The 21,310-nt window shown below is 47.4% G+C and overlaps 1 protein-coding gene across 1 annotated transcript in view; it reads right to left on the bottom strand.

Moving 5' to 3' along the window:
• The window catches only part of LOC124027349 (pecanex-like protein 1), a gene marked incomplete at both ends in the record, with an annotated part of 45,087 nt that overhangs the window by 10,659 nt on the left and 13,118 nt on the right, over positions 1 to 21,310 (bottom strand). Inside the window, 4 exon segments of the mRNA XM_046339794.1 lie at positions 10,128 to 10,305; positions 14,784 to 14,925; positions 15,821 to 15,971; positions 16,882 to 16,974. Of these exon segments, the coding sequence (XP_046195750.1) occupies positions 10,128 to 10,305; positions 14,784 to 14,925; positions 15,821 to 15,971; positions 16,882 to 16,974 (564 nt within the window).

A 21,310-nucleotide genomic window follows, 5' to 3' on the forward strand; every position in this document is an offset into this window, starting at 1 on the left:
CAGAGGTACCGAACCACACTGGGCCAGAGGTACCGAACCACACTGGGCCAGAGGTACCGAACCACACTGGGCCAGAGGTACCGAACCACACTGGGCCAGAGGTACCGAACCACACTGGGCCAGAGGTACCGAACCACACTGGGCCAGAGGTACCAAACCACACTGGGCCAGAGGTACCAAACCACACTGGGCCAGAGGTACCAAACCACACTGGGCCAGAGGTACCAAACCACACTGGGCCAGAGGTACCAAACCATACTGGGCCAGAGGTACCAAACCATACTGGGCCAGAGGTACCAAACCATACTGGGCCAGAGGTACCAAACCATACTGGGCCAGAGGTACCAAACCATACTGGGCCAGAGGTACCAAACCATACTGGGCCAGAGGTACCAAACCATACTGGGCCAGAGGTACCAAACCATACTGGGCCAGAGGTACCAAACCATACTGGGCCAGAGGTACCAAACCATACTGGGCCAGAGGTACCAAACCATACTGGGCCAGAGGTACCAAACCATACTGGGCCAGAGGTACCAAACCATACTGGGCCAGAGGTACCAAACCATACTGGGCCAGAGGTACCAAACCATACTGGGACAGCCAAGCAGAACCAGCGTAACTGAACAGGCCAACTGAGCTCGTCTGATGCTTTAAGCACAGATATACAAAATGAAGACACAGAAATTACTAAAGAGGGAGCCAGAGATCAATATACCCCGACCAGCAGAAAAAAAACCTTGTTCCCTCCTCTTCTTCCTCCTGCTGCTGCAGGCCTTCGCAGATTCTGCCATTTTGTTCCTGACGTTGCCAGTAACAGGCTACACCAGCGGTCAGCAACCTTTTCCATTTGGAGTGCCAAGTCATCCTACCATTCCATTTGGGGTGCCAAGTTATCCTACCATTCCATTTGGGGTGCCAAGTTATCCTACAAAATCATTTGGAGTGCCAAGTTAACCTACCATTTCATTTGGAGTGCCAAGTTATCCTACCATTCCATTTGGGGTGCCAAGTTATCCTACCATTTCTACTGATCCATTTGGGGTGCCAAGTTATCCTACCATTTCTACTGATCCATTTGGAGTGCCAAGTTTTCCTACCATTTCTACTGTTCCATTTGGAGTGCCAAGTTATCCTACCATTTCATTGGAGTGCCAAGTTATCCTACTATTTCTACTGATCCATTTGGGGTGCCAAGTTATCCTACCATTTCTACTGATCCATTTGTTGTGCCAAGTTATCCTACCATTTCATTTGGAGTGCCAAGTCATCCTACCATTTCTACTGATCCATTTGGAGTGCCAAGTTATCCTACAATTTCATCTGGAGTGCCAAGTCATCCTACCATTTCATTTGGAGTGCCAAGTCATCCTACCATTTCTACTGATCCATTTGGAGTGCCAAGTTATCCTACCATTTCATTTGGAGTGCCAAGTTATCCTACCATTTCATCTGGAGTGCCAAGTCATCCTACCATTTCATTTGGAGTGCCAAGTCATCCTACCATTTCTACTGATCCATTTGGAGTGCCAAGTCATCCTACCATTTCTACTGATCCATTTGGAGTGCCAAGTTATCCTACCATTTCATTTGGAGTGCCAAGTTATCCTACCATTTCATCTGGAGTGCCAAGTCATCCTACCATTTCATTTGGAGTGCCAAGTCATCCTACCATTTCATTTGGAGTGCCAAGTCATCCTACCATTTCTACTGATCCATTTGGAGTGCCAAGTTATCCTACCATTTCATTTGGAGTGCCAAGTTATCCTACCATTTCATCTGGAGTGCCAAGTCATCCTACCATTTCATTTGGAGTGCCAAGTCATCCTACCATTTCTACTGATCCATTTGGAGTGCCAAGTCATCCTACCATTTCTACTGATCCATTTGGAGTGCCAAGTTATCCTACCATTTCATTTGGAGTGCCAAGTTATCCTACCATTTCATCTGGAGTGCCAAGTCATCCTACCATTTCATTTGGAGTGCCAAGTCATCCTACCATTTCTACTGATCCATTTGGAGTGCCAAGTCATCCTACCATTTCTACTGATCCATTTGGAGTGCCAAGTTATCCTACCATTTCATTTGGAGTGCCAAGTTATCCTACCATTTCATCTGGAGTGCCAAGTCATCCTACCATTTCATTTGGAGTGCCAAGTCATCCTACCATTTCATTTGGAGTGCCAAGTCATCCTACCATTTCTACTGATCCATTTGGAGTGCCAAGTTATCCTACCATTTCATTTGGAGTGCCAAGTTATCCTACCATTTCATCTGGAGTGCCAAGTCATCCTACCATTTCATTTGGAGTGCCAAGTCATCCTACCATTTCTACTGATCCATTTGGAGTGCCAAGTCATCCTACCATTTCTACTGATCCATTTGGAGTGCCAAGTCATCCTACCATTTCTACTGTTCCATATGGGGTGCCAAGGTATCCTACCATTTCTACTGCCAAGTTATCCTACCATTTCTACTGATCCATTTGGAGTGCCAAGTCATCCTACCATTTCTACTGATCCATTTGGAGTGCCAAGTCATCCTACCATTTCTACTGTTCCATTTGGAGTGCCAAGTCATCCTACCATTTCTACTGTTCCATTTGGAGTGCAAAGTCATCCTACCATTTCTACTAATCCATTTGGAGTGCCAAGTCATCCTACCATTTCTACTGATCCATTTGGAGTGCCAAGTTATCCTACCATTTCATTTGGAGTGCCAAGTTATCCTACCATTTCTACTGATCCATTTGTGGTGCCAAGTTATCCTACCATTTCATTTGGAGTGCCAAGTTATCCTACCATTTCTACTGATCCATTTGGAGTGCCAAGTCATCCTACCATTTCTACTGATCCATTTGGAGTGCCAAGTCATCCTACCATTTCTACTGATCCATTTGTGGTGCCAAGTTATCCTACCATTTCATTTGGAGTGCCAAGTTATCCTACCATTTCTACTGATCCATTTGGAGTGCCAAGTCATCCTACCATTTCTACTGATCCATTTGGTGTGCCAAGTTATCCTACCATTTCATTTGGAGTGCCAAGTTATCCTACTATTTCTACTAATCCATTTGGGGTGTCAAGTTATCCTACCATTTCTACTGATCCATTTGGTGTGCCAAGTTATCCTACCATTTCATTTGGAGTGCCAAGTTATCCTACCATTTCATTTAGAGTGCCAAGTTATCCTACCATTTCATCTGGAGTGCCAAGTTATCCTACCATTTCATCTGGAGTGCCAAGTTATCCTACCATTTCTACTGATCCATTTGGTGTGCCAAGTTATCCTACCATTTCATCTGGAGTGCCAAGTTATCCTACCATTTCATTTAGAGTGCCAAGTTATCCTACCATTTCATCTGGAGTGCCAAGTTATCCTACCATTTCATCTGGAGTGCCAAGTTATCCTACCATTTCATTTAGAGTGCCAAGTTATCCTACCATTTCATCTGGAGTGCCAAGTTATCCTACCATTTCATCTGGAGTGCCAAGTTATCCTACCATTTCATCTGGAGTGCCAAGTTATCCTACCATTTCATTTAGAGTGCCAAGTTATCCTACCATTTCATCTGGAGTGCCAAGTTATCCTACCATTTCATTTGGAGTGCCAAGTTATCCTACCATTTCATTTGGAGTGCCAAGTTATCCTACCATTTCATTTGGAGTGCCAAGTCATCCTACCAGTTCTACTGATCTGCGTGTCAGTAATGATTTTCATCTGCACATTGTCGTGGAACAGTTATCTAATTTATAATAAAGGTCTTCATATGTCAAAATCAATGTCATGTGGTTAATCAATATTAAATCAAAATGATATGAATCTAAAAGTATCTTCCATTACCAACTATGTAAAAATAGTCTACATAAAAGCCAACAAATCAACAAATAAAAATATTGCAGACTGCAGGTAGACAATCTCCTGCTGAAAATAATGATCCTATAAATCACATTGGCTACACATGGCCTGTCTGGAAGGAACTGGAAACATTGTATCAACTATCAACCTAGTCCAGCCAAAGCTCATGCTAGAAAACTGGAAACATTGTATCAACTATCAACCTAGTCCAGCCAAAGCTCATGCTAGAAAACTGGAAACATTGTATCAACTATCAACCTAGTCCAGCCAAAGCTCATGCTAGAAAACTGGAAACATTGTATCAACTATCAACTTAGTCCAGCCAAAGCTCATGCTAGAAAACTGGAAACATTGTATCAACTATCAACCTAGTCCAGCCAAAGCTCATGCTAGAAAACTGGAAACATTGTATCAACTATCAACCTAGTCCAGTCAAAGCTCATGCTAGAAAACTGGAAACATTGTATCAACTATCAACTTAGTCCAGTCAAAGCTCATGCTAGAAAACTGGAAACATTGTATCAACTATCAACTTAGTCCAGCCAAAGCTCATGCTAGAAAACTGGAAACATTGTATCAAATGTTCTGAGCCCTCAAGAGTTTCCTGGGCCAGTGAGCTCTGGACAGACAGACACGGCTGTAGGCTATTTGGGCCAGTGAGCTCTGGACAGACAGACACGGCTGTAGGCTATTTGGGCCAGTGAGCTCTGGACAGACAGACACGGCTGTAGGCTATTTGGGCCAGTGAGCTCTGGACAGACAGACACGGCTGTAGGCTATTTGGGCCAGTGAGCTCTGGACAGACAGACACGGCTGTAGGCTATTTGGGCCAGTGAGCTCTGGACAGACAGACACGGCTGTAGGCTATTTGGGCCAGTGAGCTCTGGACAGACAGACACGGCTGTAGGCTATTTGGGCCAGTGAGCTCTGGACAGACAGACACGGCTGTAGGCTATTTGGGCCAGTGAGCTCTGGACAGACAGACACGGCTGTAGGCTATTTGGGCCAGTGAGCTCTGGACAGACAGACACGGCTGTAGGCTATTTGGGCCAGTGAGCTCTGGACAGACAGACACGGCTGTAGGCTATTTGGGCCAGTGAGCTCTGGACAGACAGACACGGCTGTAGGCTATTTGGGCCAGTGAGCTCTGGACAGACAGACACGGCTGTAGGCTATTTGGGCCAGTGAGCTCTGGACAGACAGACACGGCTGTAGGCTATTTGGGCCAGTGAGCTCTGGACAGACAGACACGGCTGTAGGCTATTTGGGCCAGTGAGCTCTGGACAGACAGACACGGCTGTAGGCTATTTGGGCCAGTGAGCTCTGGACAGACAGACACGGCTGTAGGCTATTTGGGCCAGTGAGCTCTGGACAGACAGACACGGCTGTAGGCTATTTGGGCCAGTGAGCTCTGGACAGACAGACACGGCTGTAGGCTATTTGGGCCAGTGAGCTCTGGACAGACAGACACGGCTGTAGGCTATTTGGGCCAGTGAGCTCTGGACAGACAGACACGGCTGTAGGCTATTTGGGCCAGTGAGCTCTGGACAGACAGACACGGCTGTAGGCTATTTGGGCCAGTGAGCTCTGGACAGACAGACACGGCTGTAGGCTATTTGGGCCAGTGAGCTCTGGACAGACAGACACGGCTGTAGGCTATTTGGGCCAGTGAGCTCTGGACAGACAGACACGGCTGTAGGCTATTTGGGCCAGTGAGCTCTGGACAGACAGACACGGCTGTAGGCTATTTGGGCCAGTGAGCTCTGGACAGACAGACACGGCTGTAGGCTATTTGGGCCAGTGAGCTCTGGACAGACAGACACGGCTGTAGGCTATTTGGGCCAGTGAGCTCTGGACAGACAGACACGGCTGTAGGCTATTTGGGCCAGTGAGCTCTGGACAGACAGACACGGCTGTAGGCTATTTGGGCCAGTGAGCTCTGGACAGACAGACACGGCTGTAGGCTATTTGGGCCAGTGAGCTCTGGACAGAGACACGGCTGTAGGCTATTTGGGCCAGTGAGCTCTGGACAGACAGACACGGCTGTAGGCTATTTGGGCCAGTGAGCTCTGGACAGACAGACACGGCTGTAGGCTATTTGAGTAGGCCTATTTCATGACATCGTTTCCCCACTTTCATGCTGAGTGGTTATCGAAAGGGAGAGAGCTGGAAATGTTTTTCAAATAGGCCACGTTGGAGGAACTATTGTCACTCTCAATGGATGTAAAAAAACACTTTGTTTACTTGCTGTTTGAGGCGATGAAAAAATGACTTTGAGAAGTTCCCCAGTGATGAGTTAAGACTATCAGAAATACTATCAGATCTCCAAATGGGCACATTTATAGGTCTCCATTTGCACACAGGCCTGGTAGACTAGTGTCCCGACACGGGTAGACTAGCGTCCCGACACGGGTAGACTAGCGTCCCGACACGGGTAGACTAGCGTCCCGACACGGGTAGACTAGCGTCCCGACACGGGTAGACTAGCGTCCCGACACGGGTAGACTAGCGTCCCGACACGGGTAGACTAGCGTCCCGACACGGGTAGACTAGCGTCCCGACACGGGTAGACTAGCGTCCCGACACGGGTAGACTAGCGTCCCGACACGGGTAGACTAGTCCTACTTCTATATGCGGAATCAGGTGTGTGTCCTTACTCAAGATTGACAGGAGCGCTCCAAACAGCCTAGCCTAGCCTAGGTCGTTCGCTGTGCAAACAGCGTGTCCACTCCTACAATGACAACGGTAAGACTGGAATAATAATATACTGAATGAATTAACAGAAATGACCATAACTAAACAAACATTGTAGATTAGAAATGATGGTAACTGTACATTTACTGCTGGTGATACTGATGTGTCATCCCCGCGGCCTCTACAATGGACTAGTCCACCGAGACAGGCCTCTACAATGGACTAGTCCACCGAGACAGGCCTCTACAATGGACTAGTCCACCGAGACAGGCCTCTACAATGGACTAGTCCACCGAGACAGGCCTCTACAATGGACTAGTCCACCGAGACAGGCCTCTACAATGGACTAGTCCACCGAGACAGGCCTCTACAATGGACTAGTCCACCGAGACAGGCCTCTACAATGGACTAGTCCACCGAGACCGGCCTCTACAATGGACTAGTCCACCGAGACCGGCCTCTACAATGGACTAGTCCACCGAGACCGGCCTCTACAATGGACTAGTCCACCGAGACCGGCCTCTACAATGGACTAGTCCACCGAGACCGGCCTCTACAATGGACTAGTCCACCGAGACCGGCCTCTACAATGGACTAGTCCACCGAGACCGGCCTCTACAATGGACTAGTCCACCGAGACCGGCCTCTACAATGGACTAGTCCACCGAGACCGGCCTCTACAATGGACTAGTCCACCGAGACCGGCCTCTACAATGGACTAGTCCACCGAGACCGGCCTCTACAATGGACTAGTCCACCGAGACCGGCCTCTACAATGGACTAGTCCACCGAGACCGGCCTCTACAATGGACTAGTCCACCGAGACCGGCCTCTACAATGGACTAGTCCACCGAGACCGGCCTCTACAATGGACTAGTCCACCGAGACCGGCCTCTACAATGGACTAGTCCACCGAGACCGGCCTCTACAATGGACTAGTCCACCGAGACCGGCCTCTACAATGGACTAGTCCACCGAGACCGGCCTCTACAATGGACTAGTCCACCGAGACCGGCCTCTACAATGGACTAGTCCACCGAGACCGGCCTCTACAATGGACTAGTCCACCGAGACCGGCCTCTACAATGGACTAGTCCACCGAGACCGGCCTCTACAATGGACTAGTCCACCGAGACCGGCCTCTACAATGGACTAGTCCACCGAGACCGGCCTCTACAATGGACTAGTCCACCGAGACCGGCCTCTACAATGGACTAGTCCACCGAGACCGGCCTCTACAATGGACTAGTCCACCGAGACCGGCCTCTACAATGGACTAGTCCACCGAGACCGGCCTCTACAATGGACTAGTCCACCGAGACCGGCCTCTACAATGGACTAGTCCACCGAGACCGGCCTCTACAATGGACTAGTCCACCGAGACCGGCCTCTACAATGGACTAGTCCACCGAGACCGGCCTCTACAATGGACTAGTCCACCGAGACCGGCCTCTACAATGGACTAGTCCACCGAGACCGGCCTCTACAATGGACTAGTCCACCGAGACCGGCCTCTACAATGGACTAGTCCACCGAGACCGGCCTCTACAATGGACTAGTCCACCGAGACCGGCCTCTACAATGGACTAGTCCACCGAGACCGACCTCTACAATGGACTAGTCCACCGAGACCGACCTCTACAATGGACCAGTCCACCGAGACCGACCTCTACAATGGACCAGTCCACCGAGACCGACCTCTACAATGGACCAGTCCACCGAGACCGACCTCTACAATGGACCAGTCCACCGAGACCGACCTCTACAATGGACCAGTCCACCGAGACCGACCTCTACAATGGACCAGTCCACCGAGACCGACCTCTACAATGGACCAGTCCACCGAGACCGACCTCTACAATGGACCAGTCCACCGAGACCGACCTCTACAATGGACCAGTCCACCGAGACCGACCTCTACAATGGACCAGTCCACCGAGACCGACCTCTACAATGGACCTGTCCACCGAGACAGACCTCTACAATGGACCAGTCCACCGAGACAGACCTCTACAATGGACCAGTCCACCGAGACAGACCTCTACAATGGACCAGTCCACCGAGACAGACCTCTACAATGGACCAGTCCACCGAGACAGACCTCTACAATGGACCAGTCCACCGAGACAGACCTCTACAATGGACCAGTCCACCGAGACAGACCTCTACAATGGACCAGTCCACCGAGACAGACCTCTACAATGGACCAGTCCACCGAGACAGACCTCTACAATGGACCAGTCCACCGAGACAGACCTCTACAATGGACCAGTCCACCGAGACAGACCTCTACAATGGACCAGTCCACCGAGACAGACCTCTACAATGGACCAGTCCACCGAGACAGACTTCTACAATGGACCAGTCCACCGAGACAGACCTCTACAATGGACCAGTCCACCGAGACAGACCTCTACAATGGACCAGTCCACCGAGACAGACCTCTACAATGGACCAGTCCACCGAGACAGACCTCTACAATGGACTAGTCCACCGAGACAGACCTCTACAATGGACTAGTCCACCGAGACAGACCTCTACAATGGACTAGTCCACCGAGACAGACCTCTACAATGGACTAGTCCACCGAGACAGACCTCTACAATGGACTAGTCCACCGAGACAGACCTCTACAATGGACTAGTCCACCGAGACAGACCTCTACAATGGACTAGTCCACCGAGACAGACCTCTACAATGGACTAGTCCACCGAGACAGACCTCTACAATGGACTAGTCCACCGAGACAGACCTCTACAATGGACTAGTCCACGAGACAGACCTCTACAATGGACTAGTCCACCGAGACAGACCTCTACAATGGACTAGTCCACCGAGACAGACCTCTACAATGGACTAGTCCACCGAGACAGACCTCTACAATGGACTAGTCCACCGAGACAGACCTCTACAATGGACTAGTCCACCGAGACAGACCTCTACAATGGACTAGTCCACCGAGACAGACCTCTACAATGGACTAGTCCACCGAGACAGACCTCTACAATGGACTAGTCCACCGAGACAGACCTCTACAATGGACTAGTCCACCGAGACAGACCTCTACAATGGACTAGTCCACTGAGACAGACCTCTACAATGGACTAGTCCACTGAGACAGACCTCTACAATGGACTAGTCCACTGAGACAGACCTCTACAATGGACTAGTCCACTGAGACAGACCTCTACAATGGACTAGTCCACTGAGACAGACCTCTACAATGGACTAGTCCACTGAGACAGACCTCTACAATGGACTAGTCCACTGAGACAGACCTCTACAATGGACTAGTCCACTGAGACAGACCTCTACAATGGACTAGTCCACTGAGACAGACCTCTACAATGGACTAGTCCACTGAGACAGACCTCTACAATGGACTAGTCCACTGAGACAGACCTCTACAATGGACTAGTCCACTGAGACAGGCCTCTACAATGGACTAGTCCACTGAGACAGGCCTCTACAATGGACTAGTCCACTGAGACAGGCCTCCATAATGGATTAGTCCACTGAGACAGTCCATTACTAGTCCATTGTAGAGGCCTATCAGCTCCCTTAGTTCCACTCACCTTGCTGAAAACGATGGACATGAGGAAGAGGTCTAGCAGCAGGGTCTCTGATAGGTTGCGGTAGTCGAAGGTGAAGAAGAGGACGGTGAAGAGGACTGTGATGTACTGGTAGGTGGGGCTGCTGTAGGAGGAACGAAGCAGCTTCAGACCTGCCACTGTTATCATCAACGCTCCAACCCTGTAAAGGAGGGAAACGGAAAGAGAGAGGAGGGAAACGGAAAGAGAGAGGAGGGAAACGGAAAGAGAGAGGAGGGAAACGGAAAGAGAGAGGAGGGAAACGGAAAGAGAGAGGAGGGAAACGGAAAGAGAGAGGAGGGAAACGGAAAGAGAGAGGAGGGAAACGGAAAGAGAGAGGAGGGAAACGGAAAGAGAGAGGAGGGAAACGGAAAGAGAGAGGAGGGAAACGGAAAGAGAGAGGAGGGAAACGGAAAGAGAGAGGAGGGAAACGGAAAGAGAGAGGAGGGAAACGGAAAGAGAGAGGAGGGAAACGGAAAGAGAGAGGAGGGAAACGGAAAGAGAGAGGAGGGAAACGGAAAGAGAGAGGAGGGAAACGGAGAGAGGAGGGAAACGGAAAGAGAGAGAAACGGAAAGAGAGAGAAACGGAAAGAGAGAGAAACGGAAAGAGAGAGAAACGGAAAGAGAGAGAAACGGAAAGAGAGAGAAACGGAAAGAGAGAGAAACGGAAAGAGAGAGAAACGGAAAGAGAGAGAAACGGAAAGAGAGAGAAACGGAAAGAGAGAGAAACGGAGAGGGGGAAAGAGAGCGAAACAGAGAGGGGGAAAGAGAGCGAAACAGAGAGGGGGAAAGAGAGCGAAACAGAGAGAGGGAAAGAGAGAGAAACAGAGAGGGGGAAAGAGAGAGAAACAGAGAGGGGGAAAGAGAGAGAAACAGAGAGGGGGAAAGAGAGAGAAACAGAGAGAGGGAAAGAGAGAGAAACAGAGAGGGGGAAAGAGAGAGAAACAGAGAGAGGGAAAGAGAGAGAAACAGAGAGGGGGAAAGAGAGAAACAGAGAGGGGGAAAGAGAGAAACAGAGAGGGGAAAGAGAGAAACGGAGAGAGGGGAAAGAGAGAGAAACGGAGAGAGGGGAAAGAGAGAGAAACGGAGAGGGGAAAGAGAGAGAAATGGAGAGAGGGGAAAGAGAGAGAAACGGAGAGAGGGGAAAGAGAGAGAAACGGAGAGAGGGGAAAGAGAGAGAAACGGAAAGAGGGGAAAGAGAGAGAAACGGAGAGAGGGAAAAGATAGAAATGGAGAGGGAAAGAGGGGTAGAGAGAGATAAGAAGAGGGGACTTTATGACTGCATGTTTAATGACCCAGCTGGCAAATGACGTCACTAAAACAGGCTTACAACCGTAATCACCTGATTCCAGCTACCTGCTGCTTAACACAGAGAATAGAGAATAGAGCTGGTAAACACAGAGAATAGAGAATAGAGCTGGTAAACACAGAGAGAATAGAGCTGGTAAACACAGAGAGAATAGAGAATAGAGCTGGTAAACACAGAGAGAATAGAGCTGGTAAACACAGAGAGAATAGAGCTGGTAAACACAGAGAGAATAGAGCTGGTAAACACAGAGAGAATAGAGCTGGTAAACACAGAGAGAATAGAGCTGGTAAACACAGAGAGAATAGAGCTGGTAAACACAGAGAGAATAGAGCTGGTAAACACAGAGAGAATAGAGCTGGTAAACACAGAGAGAATAGAGCTGGTAAACACAGAGAATAGAGAATAGAGCTGGTAAACACAGAGAGATAGAGCTGGTAAACACAGAGAAAATAGAGCTGGTAAACACAGAGAGAATAGAGCTGGTAAACACAGAGAGAATAGAGCTGGTAAACACAGATAATAGAGCTGGTAAACACAGAGAAAATAGAGCTGGTAAACACAGAGAGAATAGAGAATAGAGCTGGTAAACACAGATAATAGAGCTGGTAAACACAGAGAAAATAGAGCTGGTAAACACAGAGAATAGAGCTGGTAAACACAGAGAATAGAGAATAGAGCTGGTAAACACAGAGAGATAGGGTTAATAGAGATAGATATACAGACAACAAATTCCAATTAGCTATACTAAAACTCTTTAACATCATCCTTAGCTCTGGCATCTTCCCCAATATTTGGAACCAAGGACTGATCACCCCAATCCACAAAAGTGGAGACAAATTTGACCCCAATAACTACCATGGAATATGTGTCAACAGTAACCTTGGGAAAATCCTCTGCATTATTATTAACAGCAGACTCGTACATTTCCTCAATGAAAACAATGTACTGAGCAAATGTCAAATTGGCTTTTTACCAAATTACCGTACAACAGACCACGTATTCAGCCTGCACACCCTAAATGACAAACAAACAAACCAAAACAAAGGCAAAGTCTTCTCATGCTTTGTTGATTTCAAAAAAACCTTCGACTCAATTTGGCATGAGGGTCTGCTATACAAACTGATGGAAAGTGGTGTTGGGGGTAAAACATACGACATTATAAAATCCATGTACACAAACAACAAGTGTGCGGTTAAAATTGGCAAAAAACACACAAATTACTTCACACAGGGTCGTGGGGTTAGACAGGGATGCAGCTTAAGCCCCACCCTCCTCAACATATATATCAACGAATTGGCGCGGGCACTAAAAAAAGTCTGCAGCACCCGGCCTCACCGTACGAGAATCTGAAGTCAAATGTTTGCTGTTTGCTGATGATCTGGTGCTTCTGTCACCAACCAAGGAGGGCCTACAGCAGCACCTAGATCTTATGCACAGATTCTGTCAGACCTGGGCCCTGACAGTAAATCTCAGTAAGACCAAAATAATGGTGTTCCAAAAAAGGTCCAGTCACCAGGACCACAAATACAAATTCCATCTAGACACTGTTGCCCGTGAGCACACAAAAAACGATATATACTTTGGCCTAAACATCAGCGCCACAGGTAACTGAGAGACAAGGCAAGAAGGGCATTCTATGCCATCAAAAGAAACATAAATTTCAACATACCAATTAGGATCTGGCTAAAAATACTTGAATCAGTCATAGAGCCCATTGCCCTTTATGGTTGTGAGGTCTGGGGTCCGCTCACCAACCAAGATTTCACAAAATGGGACAAACACCAAATTGAGACTCTGCACGCAGAATTCAGCGCCAAAATATCCTCCGTGTACAACGTAAAACACCAAATAATGCATGCAGAGCAGAATTAATCCGATACCCACTAATTATCAAAATCCAGAAAAGAGCCATTAAATTCTACAACCACCTAAAAGGAAGCGATTCCCAAACCTTCCACAACAAAGCCATCACCTACAGAGAGATGAACCTGGAGAAGAGTCCCCTAAGCAAGCTGGTCCTGGGGCTCTGTTCACAAACACAAACACACCCTACAGAGCCCCAGGACAGAAACACAATTAGACCCAATCAAATCATGAGAAAACTAAAAGATAAAGATAATTACTTGACACATGGAAAGAATTAACAAAAAAACAGAGCAAACTAGAATGCTATTTGGCCCTAAAAAGAGAGTACACAGTGGTAGAATACCTGACCACTGTGACTGACCCAAAATTAAGGAAAGCTTTGACTAAGTACAGACTCAGTGAGCATAGCCTTGCTATTGAGAAAGGCCGCCGTAGGCAGACATGGCTCTCAAGAGAAGACAGGCTATGTGCTCACTGCCCACAAAATGAGGTGGAAACTGAGCTGCACTTCCTAACCTCCTGCCCAATGTATGACCATATTAGAGAGACATATTTCCCCCAGATTACACAGATCCACAAAGAATTCGAAAACAAATCCAATTTTGATAAACTCCCATATCTACTGCGTGAAATTCCACAGTGTGACGTCACAGCAGTAAGATTTGTGACCTGTTGCCACAAGAAAAGGGCAACCAGTGAAGAAAAAACACCATTGTAAATACAACCCATATCTATGCTTATTTATTTTATCTTGTGTCCTTTACCATTTGTACATTGTTAAAACACTGTATATATATATACACAGTGTTTTAACAATACATATATAATATGACATTTGTAATGTCTTTATTGTTTTGAAACTTCTGTATGTGTGATGTTTACTGTAAATTTTTATTGTTTATTTCACTTTTGTATATTATCTACCTCACTTGCTTTGGCAATGTTAACACATGTTTCCCATGCCAATAAAGCCCCTTGAATTTAATTGAGAGAGAGAGACAGACGAGCCTTGGCTACTGTTGATTGCGAAGATGGAGGTTTTTTTTTCCATTGAAGTAAAAGGAAAGTTAGAGAAGAAGCAGACAAGGAGAAAATCCTCGGAGACAAGTTTTAATATTGTTATTATTGTCTCTGTCAGAGTGACAATCGGGTTCTTGGTCACGCCCCCCCCCCCGTACAAGGCCATTTTCCTCCGATTGCTCCGTCCTCGGGTCCATTCGGAAACGGGTCTTTCGTAAATGAGTTATTTCTCCATAAATCGCGGTATCTATTTCGTAACGGTTCTAACTCCTGAGACCCTTGAAGACCTCTACCCCATCCCCCCTTATATAGGAGTCCTACGAGCCCAGGTCACAACTAGTGCACTACATTTACATTTACATTTAAGTCATTTAGCAGACGCTCTTATCCAGAGTGACTTTAGAGGACAGGGTGGCATTAGAGATTAAGCAGAGTAGAGAACTCACTCCGTGTCCAGTTTCCTGGGACTGGCCAGATCCCTGGCGCTGCCACTCAGCACGTTGAGGATGACCAGGGGATACAGAATATTCTTCTCTAAGAACAGCAGCCACACGTGGAGCTTCTCGAACCACATCACATGGGCCGCGCCTACAAAACAAACAAACAAAGGGTTCGGTCAGTCAGTCAGCAACGTGGCTCTACGTTGTGAATATAACCTATTACACATCGGACCAGTTTCCCGGAGACGGAGACTCATCCTACTCCTGGAAGAAAAAGCAGTAACATAGTTCTGGATAAGGTTAATATGCAAGTCTGTTGAAATGGCCCCTAAAAGGTTAACTGACAACAGGAAAGACAGTCGGGTATTTAAGGGTGTGGGGTATTCAGGGGTGTCTTACCTCTGACCTCAAACTGGTAATACTCCCTGGTCTTGAGCAGTGGGTGTGTGGTATCTGGGGATGTGTGGTATCTGGGGATGTGTGGTATTTGGGGATGTGTGGTATTTGGGGATGTGTGGTATTTGGGGATGTGTGGTATTTGGGGATGTGTGGTATTTGGGGATGTGGTATTTGGGGATGTGTGGTATCTGGGGATGTGTGGTATTTGGGGATGTGTGGTATTTGGGGATGTGTGGTATTTGGGGATGTGTGGTATTTGGGGATGTGTGGTATTTGGGGATGTGTGGTATTTGGGGATGTGTGGTATTTGGGGATGTGTGGTATTTGGGGATGTGTGGTATTTGGGGATGTGTGGTATTTGGGGATGTGTGGTATTTGGGGATGTGTGGTATTTGGGGATGTGTGGTATTTGGGGATGTGTGGTATTTGGGGATGTGTGGTATTTAGGGATGTGTGGTATTTAGGGATGTGTGGTATTTGGGGATGTGTGGTATTTAGGGATGTGTGGTATTTAGGGATGTGTGGTATTTAGGGATGTGTGGTATTTAGGGTGTCTTACCTCTGACCTCAAATTAGTAATACTCCCTGGTCTTGAGCAGTGGGTGTGGGGTATTCAGGGATGTGGGGTATTTAGGGTGTCTTACCTCTGACCTCAAACTGGTAATACTCCCTGGTCTTGAGCAGTGGGTGTGAGAAGCAGTACCAGGGTAGCTGCTTGCGGACCTGAGGCAGCAGGTAATGTGTCAGCAGGCCCACCGCTCCCAGTAGAGAATACAGCACGTAGCTCAGGAACGGCTGTGGTGGTCAACAGGGGGGAGAGAAAGAGGAGAGAGAGAGAGGGGGGAGAGAAGAGGAGAGAGAGAGAGGGGGAGAGAAGAGGAGAGAGAGAGAGAGGGAGAGAAGAGGAGAGAGAGAGAGGAGAGAGAGGGGAGAGAGAGGGGAGAGAGAGGGGAGAGAGAGGGGAGAGAGAGGGGAGAGAGAGGGGGGAGAGAGAGAGGAGAGAGAGAGAGAGAGAGAGAGGGAGAGAGAGGGAGAGAGAGAGAGAGAGAGAGAGAGAGAGAGAGAGAGAGAGAGAGAGGGAGAGAGGGGAGAGAGGAGAGAGAGAGGGAGAGAGAGAGAGAGAGAGAGAGAGAGAGAGAGAGAGAGAGAGAGGGAGAGAGAGGGAGAGAGAGGAGAGAGAGAGGAGAGAGAGAGAGAGAGAGGAGAGAGAGGGGAGAGAGGAGAGAGGAGAGAGAGGGAGAGAGAGAGAGAGAGAGAGAGGGAGAGAGAGGAGAGAGAGAGGGGAGAGAGAGAGAGAGAGAGAGAGAGAGAGAGAGAGAGAGAGAGAGAGAGAGAGAGAGAGAGAGAGAGAGAGAGAGAGAGAGGAGAGAGAAAGAGGAGAGAGATGAGTGAGAGAAGATTAGGGGAGAGATGAGAGATGAGAGAGAGATGGGTGAGAGAAGAGGGGGGGGGGGAGACAGATGGGGGGAGAGACAGATGGTGGGACAGGGAGGGAGAGATGAGTTAAATATGTTATACATGGTGATAGAACAAAAATTCTACTTTGTCAAATTTTCTTATCAGGCATTGATCTTCCAACTCAACTGCCTGACACACACACCCAAAGAGGTTGGAAACCAGGTACATCACAACGTCACCAAAGCAGTTTAGTGCCCTGCTCAAGGGCACAACGGCAAGAGATTAACGATGCAGAGCTCTACTGTACCTGCAGAACGATGAACATGGTGCTGACGTGGATGGCAAAGTAGAGGACAGCGATGACAACGCAGACGATCAGGTCGGAATGGAGACGCTCACTCTGGGGGACAGACAGGAGGACAGTTGGGTTAGGAGGAGAGGACAGACAGACAGACAGACAGGACTGTTAGGTTAGGAGGAGAGGACAGACAGACAGACAGACAGACAGACAGGTTAGGAGGAAAGGACAGACAGACAGACAGGACAGTTAGGTTAGGAGGAGAGGACAGACAGGTCAGTTGGGTTAGGAGGAGAGGACAGACAGACAGGACAGTTAGGTTAGGAGGAGAGGACAGAGACAGGACAGTTAGGTTAGGAGGAGAGGATAGACAGTACAGTTAGGTTAGGAGGAGAGGACAGAGACAGGACAGTTAGGTTAGGAGGAGAGGACAGACAGACAGGTCAGTTAGGTTAGGAGGAGAGGACAGACAGGAGGACAGTTGGGTTAGGAGGAGAGGACAGACAGACAGGACAGTTAGGTTAGGAGGAGAGGACAGACAGACAGGACAGTTAGGTTAGGAGGAAAGGACAGACAGACAGGACAGTTAGGTTAGGAGGAAAGGACAGACAGACAGGACAGTTAGGTTAGGAGGACAGACAGACAACCATGGGCTGTGAGCCAACACTAACAGATCTGAGACCAGGCGAGAACCAGAGGTGGTTGATACTGTTCTGACGTCAGGCATCAATAAGGTTTGGAAGTACACATCCTTGGTCAACGGCCAAGAGACATTACAGGAGGGTTTGGAGACAGAGAGGAGAGGAGAGACATTACAGGAGGGTTAGGAGACAGAGGAGGGCCTACGGCCTAGAGACATTACAGGAGGGTTAGGAGACAGAGAGGAGAGGAGAGACATTACAGGAGGTTTAGGAGACAGAGAGGAGAGGAGAGACATTACAGGAGGGTTAGGAGACAGAGAGGAGAGGAGAGACATTACAGAAGGTTTAGGAGACATTACAGGAGGGTTAGGAGACAGAGAGGAGAGGAGAGACATTACTGGAGGGTTAGGAGACAGAGAGGAGGGCCCACGGCCTAGAGACATTACAGGAGGGTTAGGAGACAGAGAGGGAGGGTTAGGAGACAGAGAGGGAGGGTTAGAAGACAGAGAGGGAGGGTTAGGAGACAGAGGGAGGGCCTACGGTCTAGAGACATTACAGGAGGGTTAGGAGACAGAGAGGAGGGTCCACGGCCTAGAGACATTACAGGAGGGTTAGGAGACAGAGGGAGGGTTAGGAGACAGAGAGGGAGGGTTAGGAGACAGAGAGGGAGGGTTAGGAGACAGAGAGGGAGGGTTAGGAGACAGAGAGGGAGGGTTAGGAGACAGAGGGGAGGGTTAGGAGACAGAGGGGAGGGTTAGGAGACAGAGGGGGAGGGTTAGGAGACAGAGAGAGGGGTTAGGAGACAGAGGGGGGGGTTAGGAGACAGAGGGGGGTTAGGAGACAGAGGGGGGGTTAGGAGACAGAGGGGGGGGTTGATTTACAAAGACTCGATAATGAGGCCTGATTAGAACCAGTCAATATTACAACAACCACTTACTACAGAACACTAGCTTTTCAGGATGAGGACTCTGCACCTCAGACAACTAACTAACTACCTGCCTTCAGAGAGTATTCATACCCCTTAATTTAATCCACATTTTGTTGTTTTTCAACCCGATTTTCAAAATGTATTAAATTACTTTTTTTCCCTGGCCCATCTACACACAATACTCCATAATGACAAAGTCAAAACATATTCATAGACATTTTTACAAATGTATTTAAAAACAAATACACAAATATCTAATCTACATAATTATTCACCCCTGAGTCAATTGTTTGTAGAAGCACCTTTGACAGTGATTACAGCTGTGAGTCTTTCTGGGTGAGTCTCTAAGAGTGATTACAGCTGTGAGTCTTTCTGGGTGAGTCTCTAAGAGTGATTACAGCTGTGAGTCTTTCTGGGTGAGTCTCTAAGAGTGATTACAGCTGTGAGTCTTTCTGGGTAAATCTCTAAGAGCTGCGAGTCTTTCTGGGTGAGTCTCTAAGAGTGATTACAGCTGTGAGTCTTTCTGGGTGAGTCTCTAAGAGTGATTACAGCTGTGAGTCTTTCTGGGTGAGTCTCTAAGAGTGATTACAGCTGTGAGTCTTTCTGGGTGAGTCTCTAAGAGTGATTACAGCTGTGAGTCTTTCTGGGTAAATCTCTAAGAGCTGTGAGTCTTTCTGGGTAAATCTCTAAGAGCTGTGAGTCTTTCTGGGTGAGTCTCTAAGAGCACCAGGATTTTACAACACTTGCACATTATTGTTTTTTAAATTCTTCAAGCTCGGTCAAATTGATTGTTGATAATTGCTAGACAAACATTTTCCTGCAGTCGCCTCTTCACTGTTGACGTTGAGACTGGACAGAGGAACTCTGACTAGAAGGTCAGCATCCCGGAGTCGCCTCTTCACTGTTGACGTTGAGACTGGACAGAGGAACTCTGCCTAGAAGGCCAGCATCCCAGAGTCGCCTCTTCACTGTTGACGTTGAAACTGGTGTTTTGCGGGTACTATTTAATGAAGCTGCCAGTTGAGCACTTGTGAGGCGACTGTTTCTCAAACTAGACACTCTAATGTACTTGTCCTCTTGCTCAGTTGTGCACCGGGGCCTCAAACTCCTCTTTCTATTCTGGTTAGGGACAGTTTGAGCTGTTCTGTGTAGGGAGTAGACTGACTGCCAGATGGTGAAGTGTGATTCATCACTCCAGAGAACGTGTTTCCACTGCTCCAGAGTCCAATGGCGTCGAGCTTTACACCACTCCAGCCGACACTTGGCATTGCGCGTGGTGATCTGAGGCTTGTGTGCGGCTGCTCGGCCATGGAAACCCATTTCATGAAGCTCCTGAAGAACAGTTCTTGTGCAGATGTTGCTTCCAGAGGCAGTTTGAAACTCTTTAGTGTTTGCAATTTTTACTCGCTTCAGTGACTTGATAAGCATATTTTTATGGCCTGCCATAACAAATGGTTTGAATACTTATTGACAAGACATTTCAGCTTTTCATTAAAAATAAAAATAATCATTATGGGGTGTCGTGGGTAGGCCAGTGACAAAATCTCTATTTAATCCATTTTAAATTCAGGCTGGAACACAACATGTCAAGGGGTGTGAATATTTTCTGAAGGCACTGTAACTAGTTAACTAACTACTCACCACAGAACCCCTGAGTTTCTCAGGTAAAGGATCCTGGACCTCAGACAACTAACTAACTAACTAACTAACTAACTAACTAACTAACTAACTAACTAACTAACTAACTAACTAACTAACTAACTAACTACTCACCACAGAACCCCTGAGTTTCTCTGGTAAAGGATCCTGCACCTCAGACAACTAACTAACTAACTAACTAACTAACTAACTACTCACCACAGAACCCCTGAGTTTTTCTGGTAAAGGATCCTGCACCTCAGACAACTAACTAACTAACTAACTAACTAACTAACTAACTAACTAACTAACTAACTAACTAACTAACTAACTAACTAACTAACTACTCACCACAGAACCCCCGAGTTTCTCTGGTAAAGGATCCTGGACCTCAGACAACTAACTAACTAACTAACTAACTAACTAACTACTCACCACAGAACCCCTGAGTTTCTCTGGTAAAGGATCCTGGACCTCAGACAACTAACTAACTAACTAACTAACTAACTAACTAACTACTCACCACAGAACCCCTGAGTTTCTCTGGTAAAGGATCCTGCACCTCAGACAACTAACTAACTAACTAACTAACTAACTAACTAACTAACTAACTAACTAACTAACTAACTACTCACCACAGAACCCCTGAGTTTCTCTGGTAAAGGATCCTGGACCTCAGACAACTAACTAACTAACTAACTAACTAACTAACTAACTAACTAACTAACTAACTACTCACCACAGAACCCCTGAGTTTCTCTGGTAAAGGATCCTGCACCTCAGACAACTAACTAACTAACTAACTAACTAACTAACTACTCACCACAGAACCCCTGAGTTTCTCTGGTAAAGGATCCTGGACCTCAGACAACTAACTAACTAACTAACTAACTAACTAACTAACTAACTAACTAACTAACTAACTAACTAACTAACTACTCACCACAGAACCCCTGAGTTTCTCTGGTAAAGGATCCTGGACCTCAGACAACTAACTAACTAACTAACTAACTAACTAACTAACTAACTAACTAACTAACTAACTAACTAACTAACTAACTAACTACTCACCACAGAACCCCTGAGTTTCTCTGGTAAAGGATCCTGCACCTCAGACAACTAACTAACTAACTAACTAACTAACTAACTAACTAACTAACTAACTAACTAACCAACCACCACAGAACCCCTGAGTTTCTCTGGTAAAGGATCCTGCACCTCAGACAACTAA

The sequence above is a fragment of the Oncorhynchus gorbuscha genome, unplaced genomic scaffold (genome assembly GCF_021184085.1).
Source record: "Oncorhynchus gorbuscha isolate QuinsamMale2020 ecotype Even-year unplaced genomic scaffold, OgorEven_v1.0 Un_scaffold_3120, whole genome shotgun sequence".
Classification (NCBI taxonomy): domain Eukaryota; kingdom Metazoa; phylum Chordata; class Actinopteri; order Salmoniformes; family Salmonidae; genus Oncorhynchus; species Oncorhynchus gorbuscha.